At 39.4% G+C, this 24987-nt stretch overlaps 1 protein-coding gene across 4 annotated transcripts in view; it reads right to left on the bottom strand.

Moving 5' to 3' along the window:
- The window catches only part of Usp37 (ubiquitin specific peptidase 37), a 73243-nt gene that overhangs the window by 6534 nt on the left and 41722 nt on the right, over positions 1-24987 (bottom strand). For 3 of the 4 annotated variants that reach the window (XM_052193725.1, XM_052193723.1, XM_052193724.1), the window contains exons 16-22: positions 19876-20040; positions 18285-18350; positions 14681-14822; positions 12571-12826; positions 11291-11457; positions 7916-7976; positions 1921-2036 (exon numbers count right to left, since the gene is read on the bottom strand). In XM_052193725.1, coding sequence (XP_052049685.1) covers positions 1921-2036; positions 7916-7976; positions 11291-11457; positions 12571-12826; positions 14681-14822; positions 18285-18350; positions 19876-20040 — 973 coding nt within the window. The remainder of the gene's footprint in view (positions 1-1920; positions 2037-7915; positions 7977-11290; positions 11458-12570; positions 12827-14680; positions 14823-18284; positions 18351-19875; positions 20041-24987) is intronic. The other variant, XM_052193726.1, reaches the window with a different exon arrangement.

Raw genomic sequence — 24987 nt, 5'->3', positions numbered from 1 at the left:
GCAGCACATGCCTTTAAAGCTAGCACTCAGGAGACAGAGGCGGGCACAGGTCAAGGCTAGTCTGCTTGGTCTACAGAGCAAGCTCTAGGACAGGCAGAGCTATACAGAGAAACATTGTCTTGAAAAAAACAAAAATCATTAGCAATTCTTAAATTTTGATGAATTATTTTACTTTGGGAAGTTTATCTTAAGTAGGAAATTCTAAATGTGGAGACCACTATACGCACACACAGTTAGTTGCTGAACACACACCATTTACTATAATCAAAAACGGAAGCTGTGTGGGGAAGCATGTTTGTAAGTAATCCCAGTACTCAGCAGAAGGATCTGAATTCTAGTGCACCCTGTACTATATTATATAGCAAAACCTTTCTCAAAAAACAAAAAAAAATCCACCACCACCACCACCACCAGCACCAAAACTAATTTAACTGTTCAGTGTTAGTTAACAATTACCTAAGTAGCATGTTCATTTAAAGGACAATAGACATTAGAATACAGTGCTCAGGCTGGAGATGAGGCTCAGTTAGTAGACTATACATGGAGCCCTGGGTTCAGCAAGGCGCTCCACAGACAGAGCATGGTGACAGTCTATAATGCTGATACTCAGGAAGTACAGGTGTTAGGGTCAGAAGATCATCCTTGGCACATAGCTGGTTCTTTGCTGGTTCGCACTATTTAAAAAAGGGGGCTGGAGAGATAGCTCAGTGGTTAAGAACAATGGCTGCTCTTCTAGAGGTCCCAGGTTTAATTCCTAGCAACCATATGGTGGCTCACAACCATCTGTAATGGAATCTGATGCCCTCTTTTGGTATATAGGCTCCACATATAGATAGAGCATTTATACATACAACAAATAATAATAATAAAAACAAATAAAAACCTAAAATAAAAATTTAAAAAGGAACAAAAGAACTTGCAAATAATCTTATTTTCCCCTTTGGAACAGGATATTATTATTATTATTATTATTATTATTATTATTATTATTACTACTACTACTACACAAATCCATGCTGGCCTTGAACTCTTCTTGGTGGATCTTCTTGCCTCAGTCTTCCAAGTGCTGAGATTATGGGCATGAGCCAATAAGTCAAGTGAATAGTATTTAACCAGCAGAATAAAAACATTGCTTAGGTTATAACATTTTAAAGCACATATGAAGGTGGGAATGACAAAATAATATATTAATTAATAGCTGCTAATAATAGTTGTGTGCTAGAAGAGTGGAATTCCAAGTAATCAGTAATTTTGGGGAAAAGCAATTATTTGTAAAAAGAGAAGGATGCTGGACATGGTAGTATACACCGTTAATCCCAGCACTTGGGAGGCAGAGCCAGGTAGAGCTCTGTGAGTTTGAGGCTGAGTTCCAGGATAGTTAGGGCTACAAAGAGAGCCTGTCTGAAAAAAACAAACTAATGGCCTGGAAAGATGGCTCAGCGGTTAAGAGCACTGACTGCTCTTCCGGAGGTCTTGAGTTCAATTCCCATCTGTAATGAAGTCTGATGCCCTCTTCTGTTATGTTTGAAGACAGCTACAGTGTACTTATATATAATAAACAAATCTTTTTAAAAAAAAACCCCAAACAAAAAAATGCAGGAGTATACCAATATGTTTATTATTACAGAATTAACTGAATGATCAGTTTTCACTAAATATAAAGATATATTAGTAGTTACTCGGAAAAACTAAAGGTAATGTAATATATTTATATCTTCATTTATATGGATATACATGTTCTTATCTAAGAAGAACATCAATCAGGATGTATTTCAGTTTGTCGAAAGAAATCAAGAGCATAAGAGAAGAGAAGATGGAGATGTGTTGACAGCAGCTGAGGGGCAGAAGCTGTGCTATACTGAAGGAGAGTCTCTAAAGAGAAGGAGCAGAAGGGACAGTGGCAGTTGTCACCAACCATACCTCAGCATTTCTTTTCAGCTCCTCGGCTTCAGCTTCTGTGTACTCCATATCAAAAACATCCTCATTTCCAGAGTCCTCATCTGAGCCCAGGGAATCCAGAAAAGAGTTGTTAAACTCTGAAGAACAGAAAGATGGGTCTGGTAAAAGGTCTTAGAACAGACATAAGATGACTGGGAAGATTACACAGCTCGAGGCAGCCTAGACTTGAGGGTGTCCACCTGCAATCCTAACACCAGGCAGAAGGAAGGCTGAAGACAGTGAGTTTCAGGGTACTCTGGACTATAAAACAAGACCATGTCTCAAATAAACCAAACCAAACCAAAAAACAAAACAAAACAAAACAAAATCCCAAACCAAACCAACCAACCAACCAAAAACAAAACAAACAAAAAACCTAGCTTCAAATATTCCTCTCATCATTCTAAGAAAACATAAAATATTCTATTAGTAGGGTTCCAATTCACTCAGGCACCCTAGGAAGAAACGGCAGACACAGGGATCTATGAAAGAAGTGTCCCTTTTCTTGGCCAGAAATGGATGATAAATCTCCTTGAATTAGAGTTACACATGATTGTGAATTGCCATGAAGGTGCTGGTAGTTGAACCTGGGTCCTCTAGAAGAGCAGCCAGAGTGTTCTTAAGCACTCTCCAACCCCTCTACCTGGATTTTTAAAGAGAAGGTCTCTGACTAGGATGGGTTCTGGTGAGACTGTCCTCACCTCCCTGGCACTGTGATTTCAAGTATGTCTTCACCTGACTTACCAGAAGATGCCGGGGGGAAGAGTCATCAACAGTTTTCCCCAGAGGTGAACCCATATGAGCTACAGTAACAACTGGCATGGCAAGATTGCCCATGGGTGCTAACAGTGGAACAAATGCCATGGTTATATACAACTTCTTGTTAACTGGTTTTAAGGCTTACTTCACAGGAAACTCACTAGGTACTATAAATTCCAGCAAAAACTCACAAGAAACAATGGCTGGGAAGCTTACAGACCCAAGAGATAAATCTACTACTGTTATTTTGCTAAATGGACAAGTATTAAATTGCCCTCTGAATCTGTGCACCCACTGACTAGTGCAGCTATTAGATAAGTTTCTATGTGCAGTAGATAGTGGTTAACACAGAAACTCACAATCAAAGGGCAAAGAGTCTATGGAGAGTTCAGCCACAAACAGGACACTTATACCACACCACCTGCTCCTTAGGCTCAGGGACTACCACAAAATAGGGGGTAGAAAGATTAAGAAGCAGAGGTCAGGAGAACTAGAGTCAAACAGTATCTCTGGACATGTCAGGCTAGTCTACTTATGAACTCACAGCAGCTATGATTGCTTGCCCAAGGTCAACCAGTCAACACTACAGCGTGGAGTGGTGTGGTGGTTTGAACGAGCACATGGTAACCGTAGGCTCATATGTTTAAATACCTGGTCTCTAGCTGTTGGAACTACTACTTTGGGAAGGATTAGGGGGTGCAGCCTTGCTGGAAGAGGTAAGTCTTAGAGGGGCCATTTGAAGTGTGTTGCTTGCTCTCTGCCTCATGGTTGTGCATTAAGATGAGAGCTCTCAACTCTTCCTGCTGCCTTTGTTCCACCATCATGGATTCTAACACTATGAAACCTCAAGTCAAATAAATTGTTTTCTTTTATAAGTTGCCTTGGTGATGGTATTTTATCATAAGCACAGAAAAGCAACTATGGCAAGGGTCAGGGGCTCATGTGGCAGCACCACTGAGGGTCTGTGACTAGTGTGACTTGTTAGGGAGGGAGTCAGCTTTCCTTAAGAGTATAGCCTCAGGTATGTTTATCACATTCTAGCGATGACCTCACACCCAGGAATAGATAGATGGCTGGTAAAATTTGGACTTGATTGGCTATATAGAAAAACATGCAGTTGGTGGGGGCTGTGGAAACATGGGGGTAAATCTGGGAGGAGTAAGGAGTGAGATGGAACATGAATTGATTGAAACATTATATGCATGTATAAAATTCTCAAGAATTACTAAGAATATTATAGTAAATAAGACAAGTATATATGACCACACCTGTTTTTTTAGGTGGGTGCTGGGAATTAAACTCACGTCCTCATGCTTCTATAGCAAGCTGTCTTGGACTTTTCTTTGAAATGCATTGACATGATAAAGGTATCTTGGGGCTGGAGAGATGGTTCAGTTGTTAAGAGCACCTGTACTTGCAAAGGACCCAGGTTCAGTTCCCACGATCCACATGGCAACTCACAATAGTCAATAACTCCAGTTCTTTTCATTTCCACAGGCACACACATGGTATACATACATATATACAGGAAAAACATATATACTTAAAAACAGGTAGATGGATTGTACAGCCTTTAACCCCTGCATTTTCGAGGCAGAGGCAAAAAGATATCTGTGAGTTTGAGGTTAGCCTGGTCTACAGAGTAAGTTCTAAGACAGCTAATGATACACAGATTAACCCTGTCCTCAAAAACTAAAAACCAGCCAACCCCTCAAAAGGGTAGTATCTAATCGTAAGAAATGAATAAACTGAAAAAGAATACATAATTATACAGATAATCCAAGTTCACTTCCTGCAGCTCCCATCTCCTGCAAAAAGGCCAAACCAGGCAAGCTTCTAACCCTAGCATACAAGAGGCAGAGGCAGAGGCAGAGGCAGAGGCAGAGGCAGAGGCAGAGAATTCTATGAGTTCAAGGCCAACCCAATCTACATAAAGAATTCTAGTCAGGGCTACATAGTGAGACTCTATCTCAAGAACAAAACAAAACAAAACAAGGCCACAGAAAAGTCAATAATTTTCATATTTTTTTAAATATGAAACTAGTTCTTGAAGTATAACATAATGATGGAAATTCAACTTTAGATCTTAAATTTCATCCAAAACATACAAATTCAGTATATAAGTAATTTTCATTAATGGTTCTACATAAAGAATTTGTAAATAAATAGTTCTTTGCTTATAACAAAGTTAAAAAAAAATCACAGCAGAGAGACATTTAAAAGGCATGAACACCAAAGAATGGAAAGAAATGGAAAAGAAAACACACCATTTTCCTAACTATATATTGCTAAATGACAGGATTCTAGAGTTCTGTTCTTTGATGAGGTTAAACAGTTTCTAGTTTAAGGGATGTGAAGCACAGATGAAGTCATGATGGATGTATACTGAATGAAGATAGTGGCTCACATCCCAGCTCTGTTATTATAGTTGGATCTTAGAACACTCTAGAACAAAGGTAAGAGAGTGAATACCTCAGGCACCTGAATAGCCACAAAAGCTGCAAGAATAGTGGTTCACACCTCATCATTCTAGCACTTGAGATGTTGACTGCTGTGAGCTCAAGGCCAGCTTGGGTTAGAGTAAGACTTAAAACTTGATCTGTTATGTGCTTACAGGTTACAATTATCTCTTTAGCTCCATCATCTTAATGATAAACTAACAGTAAGGATTATTGGATACTTGAATAAGCTTTTAACCAGGGTCTACACAGACCAAATATACCAGCTAGAGCAAGCTAAAGGAAACAATCTACTCAGGAAAGAGAAAACATCAAGCCAATTAACTATTTACGGCCATAAATAAATCATAGTTCAGATATTAATCTAGTGAAATAAATACTAAGGCAAAAAAAAAATCTCTTGACAATTAAACAGATGGTAGAGATAGAAACTCAGAAGTCTGCAGATAGATAATGCTGAAGAAGTTTCTCAGAATGCACACCAAAATGACAAAAACACTCATTAGAAGATGTGAGGAAATCACAAAGGCAGCCTAAGTCCTAGATAATAGACGTTTCAAAGACAGAAAAGAAAGCAAGTCATAGGACTATATGCACGGAGTCCCAGCACTCCTTTGGGAGGAGGCAGAAGCAGCAGGAATATAAGGCCAACTGTGCTATATGACATCTCCCCTCAGAAAAGAAAGTAGAAGGGGCAATTAGAATTTCTAGGAATTGAAGGAGATACATTCTTATGGTTAAGTGTATAAAAGCTATGAGTGACGCACCTGGAGGCAAGACAGAAAAGAGTGGAGCTATAGGCTTCAAGGGACAGACAAAGCTAAAGGAAGGCTTTTACACTTGAGCTAGCAACCCTGAAAATAACACACGTCACCCAGTAAGGTGAAGTTAGGGAGAGAAGTATTTTTATGACTGCAAATCAGGAATCCTATATTCAGTCAAAATATTAAGAATGAATGAAACTTGCAAGGATTCCAAAATATTTATGCTTTCTTTCTTTCTTTTTTTTTCTTTTTTCTTTTTTTAATATATTTATGCTTTAAGACAGCTACTGGGGGGTGTTGGGAGTGGGAGGATGGATGGGAATGTTCTCCATCAATACACAACTGGAACCAGGCATGGTGGCACACTCCTTTAATCCTATACTCAAGAAGCAGAGGCAGGTGGATCTCTGTGAGATGGAGGACAATTGGTCTGTATAGTGAGTTCTCGGGCCAGCCACAGCTTTAGAGTTAGACCCTGTCTTAAAAATAACAAAACAAAATACAACAAAACTACAAGGGTGGAACCAGGTGTTGTGCTACAGGGCCCATTCCTAGCACTTGGTAGGTAGATGTAGGGGGTGCGGCTCAAGATTGTCCTTTGGTGGACACCCACACCCAGGTTGTCCTGAAGACAGAGTGCCTGAGAAGCTGGCCGTGTATCTGACTCTGTCCTAACTACAGTGCTGGAAGTGCTCTCCTCTGCACTCTGCTTTTCAGACCAGTCAGGATCACTCATTTTACACTACTCAAGTATGTTCTATCTCCGTTTGTGTCTGAGAACTGGAGAAAAACCAAAGGCAGTTTAGAAACAGAAATGAAGAGCCATCAAGATCTCTATATACCTCCAGAACTTGGTCCAAATATTTTGCCAAATAACACGACCATATCTGAGTTTCTAGAAATTTATATGTATTTTGAGAGTGTCTATGTCTTACACTCTATTGTTCTCTGCCTGCTTCCTGTCTCTTTTTCTGAACCTAGAGGCAGGCTGGCAGGCGGCTTCAGTTATCCTCTCACTTTCATAGCTCCTCCCCACCACATGGTACTGGATTACAAGCACTTCTGTGAGCGGGCCTGGCTTTCATTTCTTCCTTCCTTCCTTTTTTAATATAGGTACAGGGATCCAAACAAGTCCTCACACTTGCACAGCAAGCCCGCTTACCCACTGCACTGTCTCTCCATCCCAGTGTGTGAATCTTATGCTACCAAACCCTACTCTTGGCTCTCAACTGACTTCCTGAGTGAACTGTTGGAAGAGTCAATTGGATTGAAACCATACATTGTAGAAATGTGCATGCCTGGTGTCCATGGACATCACAAGGGGGTAGTGTTTTCTGTGGAACCAGAGTTATAGATATAAAGATATATATATATATATATAAGATATTATATGGGTGCTGGAAATCAAACTGGGACCTCTGGATAAGGAACCAGTTCACTTAACCACTGAACTATTTCTCCAGCCCCAGTTAAAAGAAATTGCTAACAGGAATATTACAACAGTGATTTTCTCTGAGAAACAGACATACATACCTATGTATGTATGAACTTCTAAGGCATGTATGTAAGGACATCTAAGGTTCTTCCTCTGTACCTGGGAGGTGTTCAAAGTTGTTACTACACTAAACAAACAAACAAACAAACAAACACCCCCGAAACAAAACCACAAAAGAAAAAAGAAAGGGCTAGGGCCCAAGCCCAGCTGGCAGAGTGTGCACTTAGCACAGACAGGCCCTGTGTGTGAGGCCCGAGCCCAGCCAGCAGAGTGTGCACTTAGTATAGACAGGCCCTGCGTGTGACCTCCACCACTGCAGCTCTGCATACTTATCATCTCAGCACTCAAGAGGATCAGTTTAAGGTCATCCTTGGCTACAGAGAGTTCCAAAGACACCTTAGGGTAAAAGAGACTTTGTATAAAAAAAAAAAGTTTAAAATGTTCTTTTATGCATTAATATTCCTTTTCATTTAAAAATGTAATTGAGATCCTCCCCATACCTTGAAGACTTAACTCTGTGGCCCTTTTGAGGTCATCATCTTCTTTCTGTTCCCAAGCCTCCTACAGAGAGAAGAACAGGAACACGTGTTTAAAGAGGTACTCCTTAGACAAGCCGATGAAGGCACAACACACAGCGCTGGGAGCGTTTGCTCACTATACCTTCGTTAGCTTCACAGGTATTCAGACTATGGCCTATGTGGAAGGTGGAATAGAAGCTTGTTTCTTTTCAACACTGTCCTCTTAAAACACAACATGGGGTTTTTATTTCCTCTTGTCAATAACATTGTCAAATCATTCAGTGTTACCGTATGGCATAATTTTTTTTAAACATATAAAATGCCAGGAACAGTGCTGCAGAGACGGCTCAGCAGTTCAGAGCACTGACTGCTCTTCCAGAGGTCCTGAGTTCAATTCTTTTTTTTTTTTTTTTTTTTTGGATTTGGTTTTTTCAAGACAGGATTTCTCTGTATAACCCTGGCTGTCCTGGAACTCAGAAATCCGCCTGCCTCTGCCTCCCAGAGTGCTGGGATTACAGGCAGGCACCACCATCGGCTAGACCAAGTTCAATTCTTAACACCCACATGGTGGCTCATAACCATGTGAAATGGGATCTGATGCCCACTTCTTGTATGTCTGAAGACAGCGACAGTGTAATCATTCACACCATAATTCACACCTAGCAAACTATTTACTCTCTTTTCCCTAGACTTAGCATTTATCGCTCTTTATGATGCAGATGTAAACACTGCTACACCTAAGATTTTAAACAACCTACAATGAATACACTTGTTCTTTTTCAATAACTAACTGTAAGTAGTGTAGAACACACTGGCTCTCCTAATCGCGTGGCAGCAAAGGAACAAGCTACCGAGTCATCTATTTTTACTTTATTCTAACAAAAGAAACCAGAGCCACAAGACATGTTTGGTAGCAGTACTAAATGAAGACCCTTGACAGTCATTTTTCTGAAATAGTAAAGGTATTCTTAGGAAAAAATATAGTCTGAGCAGTGGTAGCACACAGCTTTACTCCCAAGCACTTGGGAGGCAGAGGCAGGCAAATCTCTGGGTTCAAGGTCAACAGAGCAAGTTCTAGGACAGATAGGGCTACACAGAAAAACCCTGTCTGAAACAAAACAAAAAAAGAAAATGTAAATAAAAATGTTTAACTGCCTTTATGATTGGGGATGAAGTTCAGTAGTAAAATACTTGTCTAGTATGTATAAGGACCTGGGTTCCATCTCCAGCATCATATACACTTATTACATTGTAAGCATAGCAGTACTGTTTATAAATTAGAGGTTAGAAGAACTGATTATAAGATGTTTTTTAAAGATTTATTGATTGACTGACTGATTGCACATGAGTATACTGTCGCTGTCTTCAGATACACCAGAAGAGGGCATCAGATCCCATTACAGATGGTTGTGAGCCACCATTTGGATGCTAGGAATTAAACTCAGGACCTCTGAAAGAGCATACAGTGCTCTTAACTGCTGAACTTTTCTCAATCTTAGTTTTTCATTAGAATCACCAGGGAAGCCTTTTAAAATCTAGATTAAGGGCTGGTGAGATGGTTCAGTGGTTAAGAGCACCGACTGCTTTTTCGCAGGTCCTGAGTTCAAATCCCAGTAACCACATGGTGGCTCACAACTATCCATAAAGAGATCTGACACCCTCTTCTAGAGTGTCTGAAGACAGCTACAGTGTACTTACATATAATAAAAAAATACATCTTTAAAAAAAAAATCTAGATTGCTGGGCCGGGGTGGTAAACACCTTTAATCCCAGCACTTGGGAGGCAGAGGCAGGCGGATTTCTGAGTTCAAGGACAGCCTGGTCTACAGAGTAAGTACCAGGTCAGCCAGGGCTATACAGAGAAACCCTGTCTTCGAAACACCAAATCAAAAAAAAAAAAAAAAAATCTAGATTAAAAGAAAGAGAAATCCAGATGCCCAGTCCATAGCCAAGGTTTATTCTTTAAAAATTTATCATTGTTAGAACAATTCAGGCATCAGTACTTTTGGAGCACCTCAGGTAACTTTAAAATAATTAAGACTGAGCCGGGCGGTGGTGGCGCACACTTGTAATCTCAGCACTCTGGGAGGCAGAGGCAGGTGGATTTCTGAGTTCGAGGCCAGCCTGGTCTACTGAGTGAGTTCCAGGACAGCTAGGGCTACACAGAGAAACCCTGTCTCGAAAAATACAAAAAAAAAAAAAAAAAAAAAAAAAAAAAAAAAAAAAAATAAGACTGAAAACCAGTGGTCCACCAGGTGGTTGGGGTGTTTGCTTTTACTTCCAGCACTTGGGAGGCAGAGGCAGGCAAATCTTTGAGTTCAAAGGCTGCCTGGTCTACTGCAGAGCTAGTTCCAGGACAGCTTACATGAAACTCTTTCTTGAAAAACAAAACAACAAAAAAGCAAAACAACAAACAAACAAAAGTCTAGTCTAATGATCTTCTGCATGTATTTGTTCTAGGGAGTCTTACTAACTTTTGCTTGTTTTTTAGTCCTAGGCAGGGTTCTACCAGTGACCGACTGCTCCATCCCATGAATTTTTCACTAGTATGATTCGGACTACCTTAGATCAAACCATGACAAAATAGCATCTATAAGTTAAGTATCTTAGATGATCAACAGGCCAATCAACTGGCACGAAGACGTAAACACTGGGGGTTCAGAGAAACAGCTTAGTGGTCAGAGGCACTGACTGCTGTGACAGAGGGCTGTAATTCCAGTTCCAAAGGACCTGATGATGCCTTAAGGCCAATGTGGGCCTAGTCACATGGTCCTTATTAATACATGCAGACAAAACATACATACTTATAAATCTTTAAAGTAAAAATGGGAGCCAGGCCCCTGAGTAGGCAGTTGCATTGCCTATGTCTGACTCCAGGATTACAACAAACACCTGTGAACCGACTTGTTATATAATGAACTGCTAAGGATCCAAATACCAGAATTTACAAATTATTAGATTTTAGATATTTTTGGTCAAGTAATTTATAATAAAAGAAATACTATAAGAAAATAACCAGGGCTGAAGAGATGGCTCACAACACAACCAGAAAATAACCAAACAATAATCTATCACTCATAAAATCACAGTGAGGTCCTTGTTGATAGCTTACAGAATAAAGCTAATGGAATAATCTTTAATATCCCTATAGCATATGACATGACCAACAATATTTTATTCCATTTTAATAATAAAAATCCTACTAATTTAATAACTGTTCCATTCCAAAACAAACCCAAATAATTTTTTTCCAATAACTGTATGTAAATAACTGGGAGCAATGCCTGACACACAGTAAATGATTAACACATCAGTTATTGGGGTTCCATTCCCAGGAAGCGTAACAGAAAGTCTTACTTGCTCTTGAAGGCTCTGAGCCAGTGCTTGCTGCAGCTCCTGCTCTTCTCTTTCACGCTCTATGTCATACTGCTGGAGCCAATCAACCTCTCCCTGAGAGCCTTCTGGAGTTTTGTTTTCTTTATTCTCATCACAGTCTTTTGTTATCTCAGTAAAACTAGCAGGCCCTGAAGAAGCAGAACATGATTTTGGAGAAAACCTGAAATTTGTGGACTCTAGCGACACCTACTGTTGAGAAAGAGTAATTTACCTTGCTCTCATTAACACTATAGGTTAGCATCTAATGTAGCTCAGGCAAGCCTAGAACTTGCTAAGTATCTGAGGATGGACTAGACTTTGACCTCTCATCTACACCTCCTTGCTGGGATTACACCATCATGCTTGGTTTGGAGATGCTGGGTTTTGTGCATGGTAGGCACATGGCTACTAAACAGGCTACCAAGCTACTACACTCCCAGCTTTATTCAGAAGTTTTTGGGGCCAACAATTTATCTTACCACATCTATATCAGTGTTTCTCAGCCTCAGTATCATTAATAATTTGCATGAGGTGCTGATGAGGCCTTTTGGGGAGTGGGATGGAAAAGCATGCATGCTGTAAATTTTAGTAGGATCTCCAGACTCTCAGAGATATGAGAGCTTTACTGAGTCACCTGACAGGAATTAAAGATCCCTTTAATCTATGGAAATGAGCCGGGCAATATTAGAGGTGCACACCTGTAATCCCAGCACTCGGATTTCTAAGTTTGAGGCCAGCCTGGTCTACAAAGTGAGTTCCAGGGCAGCCAGGACTATACAGAGAAAGCCTGTCTCGGGAGGGGGCGGATCTATGGAAATGAAGTGCTCATGTCAGAAGCAGTCCATTTCTCTCTACTTGAGACAACCAAAAATGAAGACACTGTCAACTATTCCAGGCAGCAGAGAGTACCCTGGATTTAGAAGCACTGACCTGCAGAATGGTTCTAAGAACAAAGACTATGACCAGTTGACACTTACCACACAGTGGCTAACAAGAGTAGGGCACACACTGCAGTAAGAGCAGATAAATACCTCAGAACACCATCAGCTTTTTGGGTTTTGTTAATCTGAGGATACTAATTATTATTTTACTTGCATATAAATTAATTTAAAATAAAGATGGTCTGATTCCACAAAATCTAGAAAATAATTTTGTGATATTGCTCTATGACTGCCATTTCTAAATGTGAAGGCTTAGATTATTTAGTAAAGGCTCTGGAACAACATGTTTGTGTAACAGATGCTTATCTTGATGAACCTTACCTGGCTCAGTGATTGTTTTGGGCTTCTCAATTTCCATAGCATCTGGATTTTCAGGCATTTCTGGAATATCATCCTCTGCAAACCCAGTGTCCGGACTGCTGGTTGGCTTATCATCGTCTTCAGGGCTGAGTAGTGGTGACGCTTCTCTCCTGCTCATCTCTAACACAGCTGCCAGCACCTCTTCCTCACTCATTCTGTCAAACCCTGAGTTCTCCAGGTCAGACTTGCCAGGCTCTAATCTGCACAATTTCAAATCCTGAAGAAGAGATTTTTTTTTTTTTGGGGGGGGGGTTTGAGACAGGGTTTCTCTGTTCTGGAACTGACTCTGTAGACCAGGCTGGCCTCGAACTCAGAAATCCGCCTGCCTCTGCCTCCCAAGTGCTGGGATTAAAGGTGTGAGCCACCACTGCCCAGCTGAGAATTACTTTTACAAGAAGGCAAAGTGTCCATTAACATACCCAATGTCTACCAATATGAATATCAATCATTATAGCTAATGTTCAATACTATATCTAATATACTCTAGAGTTTAAAGTGGGAACTGGGAAAGTTGGCTCAGCAGTCAGGAGTTCATACTGCTCTTGCAGAGGATCAAGTTTATCTTTCAGTTCCTAAGTCTGACCCTCTTCTGGCTTTCAAGAGCAATCCTCCTACCTTAACACACACACACACACACACACACACACACACACACACACACACACACACACACACGTACTAGCTGCTGTGGTGCTGCTGCTCATACCCAGAGCTTCATGTGCTAGGCAAGCACTTTACCAACTGAGCTACATACAACTCCAAACCTGACAGTTTTGCCTGATTGTGACAGGTGCAAAGTATGCCCCTTATAGACATGTGGACGGTAAACACTGCTAAAATAAAGTTACTCAAAGCAGTATGCTAATTGGGCATGGTATTGTATGTCTGTAATCCTAGCACTTAGGAGGCAGAGGCAGGAAAACTGCTGTAAGTTCTAGGCTAGCCTGGACTATAACATGAAATCCTGTCTCCAAAAAAACCCAAAAACCAAAAGATTAGTCAAAGGTAATAAGTACTAAGTATTTTGGCCCAGATATACATGTAAACATTCTGCTTATTACCCCAAATATTCTATTTTAAATGCTGGCTGGCCTTTTTTTTTTTTTTTTTTTTTTAAATTAAGGTAGAGTCAGATTACATAGCTCTGACTGGGCTAGAACCAGACTCACAGATATCCACTCACAGATATCACTGCTTCTGCCTAAGTACTGGGACTAATGGCATACATCACCTAGCAATATTGTCTAGTCTTAAATGAGAAAAATGAAAGCTACACAAGATTATATAAATCATAAAAATATATGGAGTAACTTTTATTCTAGGAGAATTCCTAGCATTCTTTCATATCCCAGGGAAGCAATTACAACCCTTCAGCTCTGTTATAAGATAGGACAACTCAGAACACAACTTTCATAGTTCTATAGAATGACACAAACACCTGGAAAAGCTTACTTTTTTGAAGTATTAATTGTTAAAAATTGTAACAGATAATGATGCAGCCATATTTTCACGATTCTGATTTAAAGATTACATTTCCTAGTTTTCTTTTCATATAAAACACTTGTGATTTTCTCCTAAAAGCAACAGCTATCAAAATAAGCAAAGAGATGGACCATAGAATGTGGACAGTGTTCTGAGAGTTGCTGATGTCATCGTGCCCTTTGTGGGGAACTGGGACTTGAACCCAGAACCCCACACATGCTAGTCAAGTACTACATCGCTCCAACCCTGACCAAATAAATCCCTAGTAACATTAATTTCTTTAAAACAGACTATGATTTTTGGAGACAGTGTCTTGTTATGCAGATCAGGCTGGCCTTGAACCTGGAACTCTGTGTAATTCTTCTTTGTCTGGGATAAGCATGCACCATTATGCTTAGACAAAATTAGGGTTTTTTTTTTGTTGTTTTGTTGTTGTATCTAGGAAAAGCACTCTTATACAGTTAGTGTCTGAAACAGAGGAATTATGCTTGAGATCTACCTTATCAATTTCTTTAATTTGCTGAGGCATTTGTTTGGATAGCTAAACTAAACAGAACACTGTCAGAAGTTTTGATAAATCATTACTTACCTTTTCCACATCTTCCTGGCACTGTTCATTGCCTGCCAAATCACAGAATCTCTGGCTGAAGGCCACAGAGCGTTTAAGTTCATCCTCACTGTCTGAATCAAGGCATGACGTCAAGGAGCTCTTGGATTTGAAGGTGAATTTCCTATAATTATAGAAAAAAAAGGTCTGATAAACACCTGTCTTTGTTTTTTTATTTGCTTGCTTGTTTTTGATGTATAAACACCAAAACAAAAAGCTTTTTCCATTATAAAAAACTATTTAACAGAGAAAAATAACCAATCAAAAAAAGTACATTTAAATATTACCTTTGACACCCTCAAGAGCCATAATTTGAAAATGCTTATGCTACTGTGTATCACCAATAAACTTTGTGCCTTTTTCTTTTAATGATCAATTCCAAATGTAGTTTGTTTTATAAAGCAAGTATTCTATTGAGTCCATTAAGTTACAGCAACTAATCAGTAAATTTTTTTTTAGAGTCGTTCTACATAGGGCCTCAAACTCAGAGATCCACCTGCCTATGCCTCTCAAGTGCTGTGATTAAAGGCAAGCACCACCATACCCTACTATAAACCAGTATTTTTGACAAAAACACACGAGAGCTATTTTTTGATCTTTTATATTATGTTCTATGCACTTTTAAAATGACAGTAACAATCCACTTACTTTATTATTTTGACAACCTGTCCACCTTCCAGAACAGACATTCCAAATTGAGAACACGACAACAAGAACAGACTCCTGAGAAGAGGTCTAATTTCTATGTATTAGGACGTGATACATTTCCAGTACTGTAGTGATTTCATTGACAATGATTATGAAATGAGGGAGGATAATTACAAAGGTCAGGGGAAGAAAGAACTAAAAGTTGTTTAATGTACAGGCAAATAGCACCTTCTTCAAAAACATTGAAACTGGGCATTGTAGGGAGCTTTTGTTTTGGCAGCACTAGGGAGGCTGAGGCAATAAAACTGCAGATTTGAGACCAGTCTGGGTTATATAGCAAGATTTTGTCTGAAAATAAAACACAAAACCCAGTGTAGCACTGATACATACTTAGAATGTGGATTCAGTTTTCCTTTGTAAAAAGAATTTGTAAATATATACGTGTATGCCCCTATGTCAGTATGTTCCAGGCCTGGGCCCGCTACATTTGTGGAAGCACCAGAGGTCCCTGGAAGGGAGGGTGAGATCTCCTGAAGCTAGGCTGTCATCTATCTGACATGGGTGCTAGGATCTGAAATTCAATGCTCTGGGAAGAGCAGCAAATACTTTTAACTACTGAGCCATCCTTCCAGCCCCACAATACAAATTCTAAATCATTTGAGAAATCTGTAAGTGCTCAAGGTGTGTACCATGCCGGATGTGGTAGTGCGCCCTTAATAGCAGCGCTCGGGAGGCAGACGTGAAGCTCTGAGTGCCAAGCCAGCCTGGTCTACAGGAGAGTTAGGGCCACACTGAGAAACCGACTGGAAAAATATGAGAGAGAGAGAGAGAGAGAGAGAGAGAGAGAGAGAGAGAGAGAGAGAGAGAGAGAGAAGCATTAACATATTTCTTCTGGCCGGGCAGTGGTGGCGCACACCTATAATCCCAGCACTCTGGGAGGCAGAGGCAGGTAGATTTCTGAGTTCGAGGCCAGCCTGGTCTACAGAGTGCCAGTGGCCAGGTCAGCCAGGGCTATACAGAGAAACCCTGTCTCAAAAAAAAAACCAAATCCAAAGAAACAAAAACAAAAAAAAGAAAAATTTCTTCCAATATGGTTAACATTTTAAGAGATAAATGGTTAAAAAGGTAAGGTTCAGTCTCATTAAAATTCACTTATGTGAGACAATATTTTTCAGTGATATCTGATAAGATGCTACAGCATCAAAGGAGGAAATAGCAAAGAACAAAGAACAAAAACTTTCTTTGATGGAAGTTAAACTAATATTCTATAGTAAAAAAATGAAAATCTGAAAACTACAATTAATTTAAATGTGAAAACTATAAATAAATAGACATGACACTAAGAAAAAAGGAGAGTGCAACGAAAATCCTGAGCACAGCGTAGAACCCTAGACCAGGGAAAGCGGCCAGTGGCCAGCATCAGGACAGAAGACTCTAGAGAGGCTCCCTCCCAGGGGCAGGTTTTCAGTAAAACTTAGAATTTGTGCAGTTAGGTTCCACCCATGGTTTTGGTACAGAGTCTCATATAGCCCAGGCTGTCTTCAAACTTGCCATTTGTTTGAAGATGGTCTTGAATTCCTGAGCTTTCTGCCTTTACCTCTCAGGTGCTGGGATTATAGATGTACGGTATTGTACAGTCAGCTTTAATTAGCTTTCTTAAATGTTTTACTTTTTGATTCATGCTCATCAAGCAACCCTCGATGTACTTTTTTATCAAATACTCTGTTAAAGGGAGGGTGGTACCTAAGATGTTTTCATCATGGTTGAATCTGACAAAGAACATTATAGAAGAACTGACGTATTAGAACTCAGCCTTCTTTAAATTGATTTGCATGATGGATCTTAAAGACCCTATTCGCCTTTTATTAACCAACTTTTAATTCTCATCCCAGTAGAACAGATGGCCATGCCAAGGTACAATATGCCCAATGAAACCATCTGTTTCTTGCAACCACTGTGACCTGATACATAAAATACTGTCCATTAGTGATGACAATGTTTACAGAAGGCAACTTGCCTGTGATAGTGAAAAATGTTTGTCCTGTAAATGCATCACGTGCTTACTTTTAAAAAAATGTTTTTCTTTTAAAGTCTGTTTTTATTCTTGTGCCTTGGTATTTGCCTGTATATATGTCTGTGTGAGGGTGTTGAAGCCCCTGGAACTGCAGTTCCAGGCAGGTATGAGCTGCCACGTTGGTGCTGGGAATCAAACCCTGGCCCTTTGGAAGAGCAGCCAGTGCTCACCAGCCTCTACTCGCTTACTTTCTATGCAAGAAATGATATTATTGTTCACTGCATCTGGAGAGCAGGCAGGATTTCTACTCATGTTAATCATCTGATTTTATTGTATTGAAAAATGATTACAGGAGGAAAAATGTCTTAAAAACTTTGGGATATGAAATTTTTAGGGGACAAACGGTTTAATCAAGAATTTCCGGTGACTTCTTAAAGGAAGTACAACTTGATCTTTAAAAGATATAAAACACCTGCAGAATAGTTGCATTCTAGTGCCTATTTCCTGTTCCTGTTCAGAATTTTTCCTGTCCGTGTCAAAAAGATGAGCTAGGAACAGGTGGGGTTCTGTCTGTGTCTACCTATGGGGAAAGGTCGGGTTCTGCCTGTGTCTACCTCTGAGGAACAGTGCTTTACACAGGAATTATTCTATCCTTTTAAACCGCAGAGTCTGTTCTTCAGAGTTTTAGAATGAAAATATCACTTACTAACAAAGATATTTTAAGAAATTTAAAACAAAATCCTGGACTGTTTTTTGATTGCTACAATTTGTGCCCAGGTCCTGTCTAAGGCAGACTGAAGCACATCCCCAAGCATGAGCAACTGGCATGCAAAAGAAATGAAGAAAAGGGGCGAGCCGCCTTAGAGAGTCTGTGAGCCACATCTTTAGAAAACAAAATTTACGTCCATAAGAACAAGAACTCACTTTGAAGGTGCAGAAGGGCTGGTGATGCAGGAATTCACCATTTGACAGGCTCTCAATGGTCTAGAACTATCAGAAAATTGGAGAATATATAATGTATACAATTACATCATTAAAGGTAGATATTTAACTGGTAAAGTTAATTATTCTACACTAAAAGTGTTTTCTTATCCCCTTCTGAAAAGCAAACAGTATTTTAAAATAATACTAACCATACCATCTTTGGTACTCCTTGCTCTAATTATTGAAATAAACAGCTTTGCAAACGAAGTCAAGTCTAACACATGAGAAGAACTTAGGGGTAAACCATCTCATCTTATTAATTTTTGAGCATTAAAATAATGTACTACTGCCCTTAATGGTCACAGCAGATTTTCCCACAGATAAGCTGAACTTCCCAAGGTCTTAAAAGCACTAAAAATGCATTAAAATATAGTCAGCTTCTTTTCAGATCTCTGATTCCAAGATATATAATACAGTCTGAGGGACTAACAGCTCTACCAGCAGAGGACAGTCTGCACCAAGTAAAAACACTCTTCCAATAAAAACAGAAATAAAACCAATTACAGACACTGAAGACTCTCTAGACATATACTTTGCTAGTAGAACCTTTAGTGTGTAAACTTACATGATGTAATTTATAAATCCAAGAGAAATATGTCTTATGAAATTGCATCAATAAATTTTGGGAATGGTTCCATTTATTTTCTGTAATGTCTAACTCTAGCCAAGAAACTGTCCTTCCTTATTCTTTTTGGAAACAGAGTATTATGTAGCCCAGGGTGACCTCAAACTTTCTACATAGCCTAAACTGGTCTTGAAGCATCCTCTCTGCTTTAGGCTGAAATTACAGGCATATGCTATAATACCCAGCAAGGCTTGGCCTTTTAAATTACTAACCTCAGTGAAATTAAGGACTTGGACAAAATTCTCAAAAATTATTTTCATTCTTATAGCTCTAGGACTTTATTACTGTTCAAGTATGACAACTATCTATAGTGTGGGTCCAAGTAGAGCAGCCTGCAGGAAAGTCCTCAGGTCCCAACATGCATGATGATAAAGACAAATCTAAAGCAGAGGGGTCTTCTTTTTTTCTCTAAAAGACTTCTAGGAGTCTGTGAAGCTACTCATATTGGGCATAATTTAAAATCAGTTTTTTAGGGGGGGCTATAGTACAACATTTGATTTCCCAAATTAGCATGTTGCAAAGAGATGAGGCATTTATTAAGAACATTGATTTCTAAACCCTATTCAGATCTACTGAAACAGAACCTATAGAGAAGAACACAATAAATCAGACATTTTACCTAAGAATACCAAATGGCCATTTTTTGGGGGGGCGGTATTCTAAAAGAGTAATAACATTCCCTCAAAAAAGTATCATATTATGAGAGGAAGTGATTAAATTTGGAAGACTTTGTAAGCATTTTTTCCTAATTACTTCTATCAGATAGCATTTTATTATTGAAGCTCCAAAATAATAAAGAATGAAAATATTTTGGGTTTGATTTCTTTTCCTCAGAGCTGTCATCTAGTTTGGTCAATCTCTGAAATACTATATTTCGAAAGTAAAGGTAAAAGCATGATCTCTTACATTGCCATGGGTGCACTCCGCCCAAGAGTAAAAGGTGGTTTTGTATTTTCAGTGCAGTGAGCTGACAGGGTCAGGTATCTTGGAATGATGACTTGTTGTCCTATCTTGTTATTAAGTGAGAGAGCGACATTGAAGCTGTATCGTTTCAAATGAAGAATGAGGATCCTAAAAAACAGACGAGAATGACTCTTCCAGTTCACGTGGAACACAGATAACTTTCTTATAGTAATCACTCTAATCATGTCAGACAATTTTTCACTCACAGAATGCATTTGCTCACGTTGGGTGATGATGGCCAAGCCTTTATTCCTACCACTCGTGAGGCAGAGGTTGGCCTCTATAAACGCAAGGCCAACCTAGTATACACACAGCATTAAAGATCAGCCAAGTACTATATAACCCAAACAGCCTCCTGTACACACACACACACACACACACACACACACACACACACACACACACACACCTTGGCCAAACTGAAAATATTTTAAGGAATATTTACTAAATATTTGTCATGCAGAAAGGTGTTATAATAGATACAAATAAAAATCTTGGCCGGGCAGTGGTGGCACACGCCTGTAATCCCAGCACTCTGGGAGGCAGAGGCATGTGGATTTCTGAGTTCGAGGCCAGCCTGGTCTACAGAGTGAGTTCCAGGCCGGCCAAGACTATACACAGAAACCCTGTCACAAAACAACAACAAAAAAAATTTCAACCCCCCCCCAGCATCCCCCCCTCCAAAATCTTGGATCCAGCTGGGCAGTGGTGGTGCACGCCTTTAATCTCAGCACTTGGGAGGCAGAGGCCAGCAGATTTCTGAGTTTGAGGCCAGCCTGGTCTACAGAGTGAGTTCCAGGACAGCCAGGGCTATACAGAGAAACCCTGTCTTGGAAAAACAACAACAACAACAAAAACCCAAACCAAACCAAACAAACAAAAGTCTTGGATCCAGTGATTAATGAAGTTTAGATCAAGTATGTATGAAGGTCCTAGGAAAATCTTCCACCAATAAACAACATACAGTATGCAAAAGAATTAAAAATTTAAATATATCTATTAATCTTTGGTTAACCTTAAATTACTTACTTGATTGTTATACATTTGAAACAGGTTATATATTGATCATATGGCAAAATGTCTGTTAGACTAAGTATTACATAGTAACCTTTATACATAATGTGACCAACATTATTTCAAGAAATTATTTATTTGTTTGTTTATTTATTTATTTATTTGGATTTTTTTGTTTTGGGTTTTTTTTGGATTTGGTTTTTTCGAGACTGTGTAGCCCTGGCTGTCCTAGAACTCACTCTGTAGACCAAGCTGGCCTCGAACTCAGAAATCCGCCTGCCTCTGCCTCCCAGAGTGCTGGGATTATAGGCGTGCACCACCACCGCCCTGCCCAGAAATTTTTTTTGATAGGATCTTAACATATAGTCCTGGCTTGCCTAGGACTTTTGATGCAAACCAGACTGATTTTGAACTGTGGTAATTCTCCTGTTTCTGCTTCCTGGAAATCAAGATTATAGGTACATGGCATCACATCCAGGTTTTGATGTTGACAGACTTACTTCACTTTGTATTACAGCCAGGCCTTGAATTTATTATATAGCCTTGACTGGCTTTAAACTCATGGGAATTCTCCTGCCCTAGATACCCACATGCTAAGATTAAGACTTCAGCCAACTCCCTGCTATTTCAAGAATAATTATTTTTATATATTCTGAAGATAGGGTCTCATGTGGCCCAGGCTGGCTTCCAACTTGTTATGTAGCTAAGGAAGATTCTGAACTTTCAGTCTACCCACCTCTACCTTCCAAGCATGCATTTCACTGTAGGATTTTATGCAGTGCCTAGGACTGAATTTAAGATTTCTGCCATGCTAGGTAAGCATTCTCTCAACTGAGCTAATTTTCTAGCCCTCAAAATTATTCTCTTATTTCAGTATACTTATTTATTTTGCTTTTATAGATATCTGTGGGCTGTGGTGTCACATACAAAAGAGGATGCCTGTTGAGTCAGTTCTCTCCTTCTACCAAATGAGTTCTGAGGAACTAAACTCAAGTCATCTAACCTGGCAGCAAGCACCTTTATCCTTTGAACCACTTTGCTGGCCCTACTTCTCTTATTTCAGAAGCAATTTTCTCTAGAGAAAACTAAGAGGAAAAATAGAAAAAATTCCCCACTAACAAAAGCATTATATAAAGGATTTGCATGGCTATCTAGTCTGAGTCTAAAAAGGCTTTAGTAACTCTTTTGGTTTTTTTTTTTTTTCCCCAAGTCAGTGTTTCTCTACAAGGTGATGACTATCTAGAACTTACCCTGTAGGCTGGCCTTGAATGCAGAGATCTGCCTGACTCTGTCTCCAATTGCTAGGATTAAAGGCATGTGCCATCACTGCCTGGCAAACTTTACAATTTGAAACTCAAAAATTTTATTTTTAAACTCTAGTTTGGGTACAAAACTGTCTCTCCTTTGAAACTATATCCAGTCTTTCTGTACAGGCTTCTATCATAGAAGCCACAAACTAATCAATTTGCAAGTTACTGATTATATATATTTTTTATGTGGGATAGGGCTCAGAAGGCTGAAGTAGAGCTGTGAGTTCAAGACCAATCTTAATGACTTACTGAGATCGTACCTCAAGACAAAAATTTAACAAGACTGGTATAGCTCATGTAGAATGCTTGCCTCCAGTGCATAACATCCTGGGCTAGTAGACTCCAATATACCCCTACCCCAAAAGCTAGAATTCATGGCCTCCTAATTTACAATGTAAAAGGATATATCCTTCCAGTTGTTAAAGAGCCTAAAGCTGATACCAAACTCAAAAACACTTAACTAAAACTTCAAAGGGCCAAAATGAAAGCAACATGAAAAGAACAGAGATGACCATCAAAGCTACTGGTCTATGAAGACGAGTCATATAAAAGTGCATCAGGCCTTTCAATCGTGACAGCAGAGGGCTGTGACGTAGCACAAGGCAGAGTGTGTGGCCAGCGAGAAGCCCTGGTTCCGATTCCAGCAGCAGAAAGAGAACAGATAACTAGACCTAGTTGTACATCCCTGTAATTCCAGTGCTGGGAAACAGACAGGAGTGCTGCAAAATGAAGGCCAGTCTGGGCAACACAGCCCAGGCAGCAGAGCAAGTCTTTAAAAACCACAACAAAGCCTAGATGCAGACCACTTCCCCTCCCCCCTCCAATAAAAAAACAGATAAAATAAAAGCAGACAGTGGTTTGGAAGGCTGATAATTAGTATTTAAGATCCAGAAGCATCTATTTCATATAACAAGTTCAGAACAAATTAACACAATACAAGTATACTATTGGGGGAAAAAAGGAGATCTCTTCTTAGTTGTTTTTTTTTTTTTTTTTTTTTTTTTTCCCTTCCCCAAGACTGGGTTTCACTGTGTAGCCCTGGCTGTCCTGGAACTTGATCTATAGACTAGGTTGGCCTCAAGCTCACAGAGAGCTGCCTGCTCCTGCCCCTGCCCCTACCTTCTGAGCGCTGGGATTAGAGGTGAGCACTACCACCTGCTTGGTAATCTGAAACGTTTTTATTTTATGTGCATGGATGTTTTTGCTGCATGTTATGTCTGTGCGTCACCTGTGTTCTTGGTGCCAGAGGAGTCAGAAAGGTAATCAGATTCCCTGAGAATGGAGCTATGGGCAGTTTTAAGCCACCATCTTGGCTGGGTGTGGTGGCCATCCCAGCACTTAGAGTCAGCTGGGTCTCTGTTAGAGCCCACCCAGTCTGGTCTACACAGTGAGTTTCAGGACAGGAAGAGGAGCAAAGAGAGACCCTATATAAAAAAACAATAAATCCATGTGGGTGCTGGGAATTGAACCCAGACGGTCTGGAAGAACAGCAACACTTTTAACTGTTGAGCCATCTCTCCAGAACCACCTCAGCATTTCCAACTGCATACAGTTAGTGACAGTAGTAACTAATGTTTTGCCTTCAAATTTCTTCTTTTCTCCTTACTGCCTCATAACATTCATAGTCTCTTAAATTAGAAAAAAAACAAATAATACTGCTACAAGTTACACAGTAATTTCTCTGAAAACTTACTTTTGAGAAAGGAATACATTATAGAATGTAAAAGAACTCCCCTGAGGCTCAGAGTTCCAGAAACTACATTTACAGAAAACTGAAGATAATAAAAGAAAGCAGAGCTTTCTGGTGCGGACAAGCACCACATAAATATTTAATGTTAATAACCATCTTGTTTGTAGCAGAGAGATCTAATCTTGGAAAGTTGTTGTAAAAGCTCTCTTATAACCACATCATAATTTCTACAATTAGCTTCATCTTATGATAATATACTATTAACATAATGTAAATTAATTTCATCCAAGGCAGAAAATTAATCTTATGATTATAGAAAATCACTAACTTATAAAAGCCTTTGAAAAAGAAATAGGAAAATTGAAGCTAGCGACTCCTCCTATGTATACACTGTGTCTGCAGCAGATTTTACCCAACTTGTAAGAGAGGAAGGGAGACGAAAGCAAACAAAACAAATGACATCTCTAACGCAAAAATTCAAAATCACGCATGCTCCAAATCTGAAACTTTTATTGGAGAACTTACATAATGCTACAGTGGAAAATTCCATAATTATTTTATGTGACAAGATACAAGTAAAAAAAAAACTAGGGATGTTAAAAATAGTATATCAAATTATCTTTAGATTATGTATAATGCATATATGAAAGGTAAATGAACTTTAGTACTTAGACCTGTACCCATCCCCACCCTGAGATTTCATTATATACATGCAAATATTACAAAATATAAGATACTCCTGGCTCAAGCATTTCAGAAGGGGTACTCAAACTATGTAACTTGCAATATTACTGAAAGAAAATTCTAGAGCCAGTGTTACTAACTGCATTCTCTTTTTGTCAGCTTCTTGAGACTCAAAGACCACTTTTTTTCACAGTATTCCAATTTTTCTTTTAAATTTTAATTTTTTGGGTCTGGGTATTTTGCCTGCATGTATGTCTACGTTTTTGATCCCTTGGAACTAAGTTACGGATGGCTAAGAACTACAAAATGGGTACTAGGAAAAGAACCCAGGCCCTCTGCAAGAGTACCTGATGCATC

Source organism: Apodemus sylvaticus, chromosome 9 (genome assembly GCF_947179515.1).
Source record: "Apodemus sylvaticus chromosome 9, mApoSyl1.1, whole genome shotgun sequence".
In the NCBI taxonomy this organism is placed as follows: Eukaryota; Metazoa; Chordata; class Mammalia; order Rodentia; family Muridae; genus Apodemus; species Apodemus sylvaticus.
This window is presented reverse-complemented; position numbering and strand designations above follow the sequence as displayed.